The sequence below is a fragment of the Gavialis gangeticus genome, unplaced genomic scaffold (genome assembly GCF_001723915.1).
Source record: "Gavialis gangeticus isolate Ggan-Ray unplaced genomic scaffold, GavGan_comp1, whole genome shotgun sequence".
Classification (NCBI taxonomy): domain Eukaryota; kingdom Metazoa; phylum Chordata; order Crocodylia; family Gavialidae; genus Gavialis; species Gavialis gangeticus.
The window spans coordinates 10,997,672-10,998,536 of record NW_017729019.1 but is presented as its reverse complement, the minus strand read 5'-3'; the positions used below and the strand labels follow the sequence as shown (position 1 = coordinate 10,998,536).

At 47.4% G+C, this 865-nt stretch overlaps 1 protein-coding gene across 2 annotated transcripts in view; it reads right to left on the bottom strand.

Moving 5' to 3' along the window:
* Positions 1 to 865, bottom strand: part of CAMK1G (calcium/calmodulin dependent protein kinase IG) — a 24,148-nt gene that overhangs the window by 1,997 nt on the left and 21,286 nt on the right. For both annotated transcript variants that reach the window (XM_019514048.1, XM_019514049.1), the window contains one exon: positions 734 to 861. In XM_019514048.1, coding sequence (XP_019369593.1) covers positions 771 to 861 — 91 coding nt within the window. In that variant the 3' untranslated portion in view covers positions 734 to 770. The remainder of the gene's footprint in view (positions 1 to 733; positions 862 to 865) is intronic.

Below are 865 nucleotides of genomic sequence, written 5' to 3'. Positions count from 1 at the left end.
TTATCAGTGTCCTTCAGAAGCTATAAATTAGCTGAAATACTTGGAAACCATTCAGAAGGAAGATGCAGCTCTGTGAAAAGGATTAGTTAGCTGTTGCGTGGATCAGTGGGCCCGTGGACCTCAAGGAGCCCAAGAACTGCATTCCAGGGTCCTTCCCGGCACCCCTCAGACAGCATTGTCCGGGGACGCCTGACCTCGCTGAACTTTGTGGAAAGAGAAGCTTGCTGTGTATCGGGCATCAGAGGGACTGCCGATAAGTTGCTGATGAGAATTGCTTTTGTCTGTCATCGTTTGTCTTGTTACTACGCGTATTTGTGTTTTTCTTAAGTCAATAAACCTTTCTTACCTTTCTACCCCCGACCACACTCTCAATCTAAACCCTCCACACGCAGCTGGGACATCCTGGTGGTTCTAACTTTCTAGCTTGTACAGTTCAGGATATCAGGACTGTGTTTTACTTCCTTTCCACGTCAATTATGCAAACTCCGGGGGTGGGGGTCTGTCCTCATGTAGAACCAGTTATGGAGCACCCGTTGAAATTCATTAAGGCCAATTTGTTAATCTAGACTGAAAGATCCATGCTTTGGGAAAATAAGATGCTTGCTGTATCCTGGCATCCCTTAAGTGCAAGCAGAACCCAACAAACCTAGTGCATTCCCAGTGCCATGCTAGACATGCACTTCCCCTCCCCAATTCCTTGATACGGTTGTCATAGGAACTGGGATGCACTCACCAGTAAAGATGTGGCGACCCCCATGCTGATTGGCTGATCACATTATCAAACAAACTCCAGTTTGTCCTGTGCCACAGTGTGGGCGGGTACCAAATTTCATGGGAACAAGAACCTCTGATCTGAAGGGGCTGT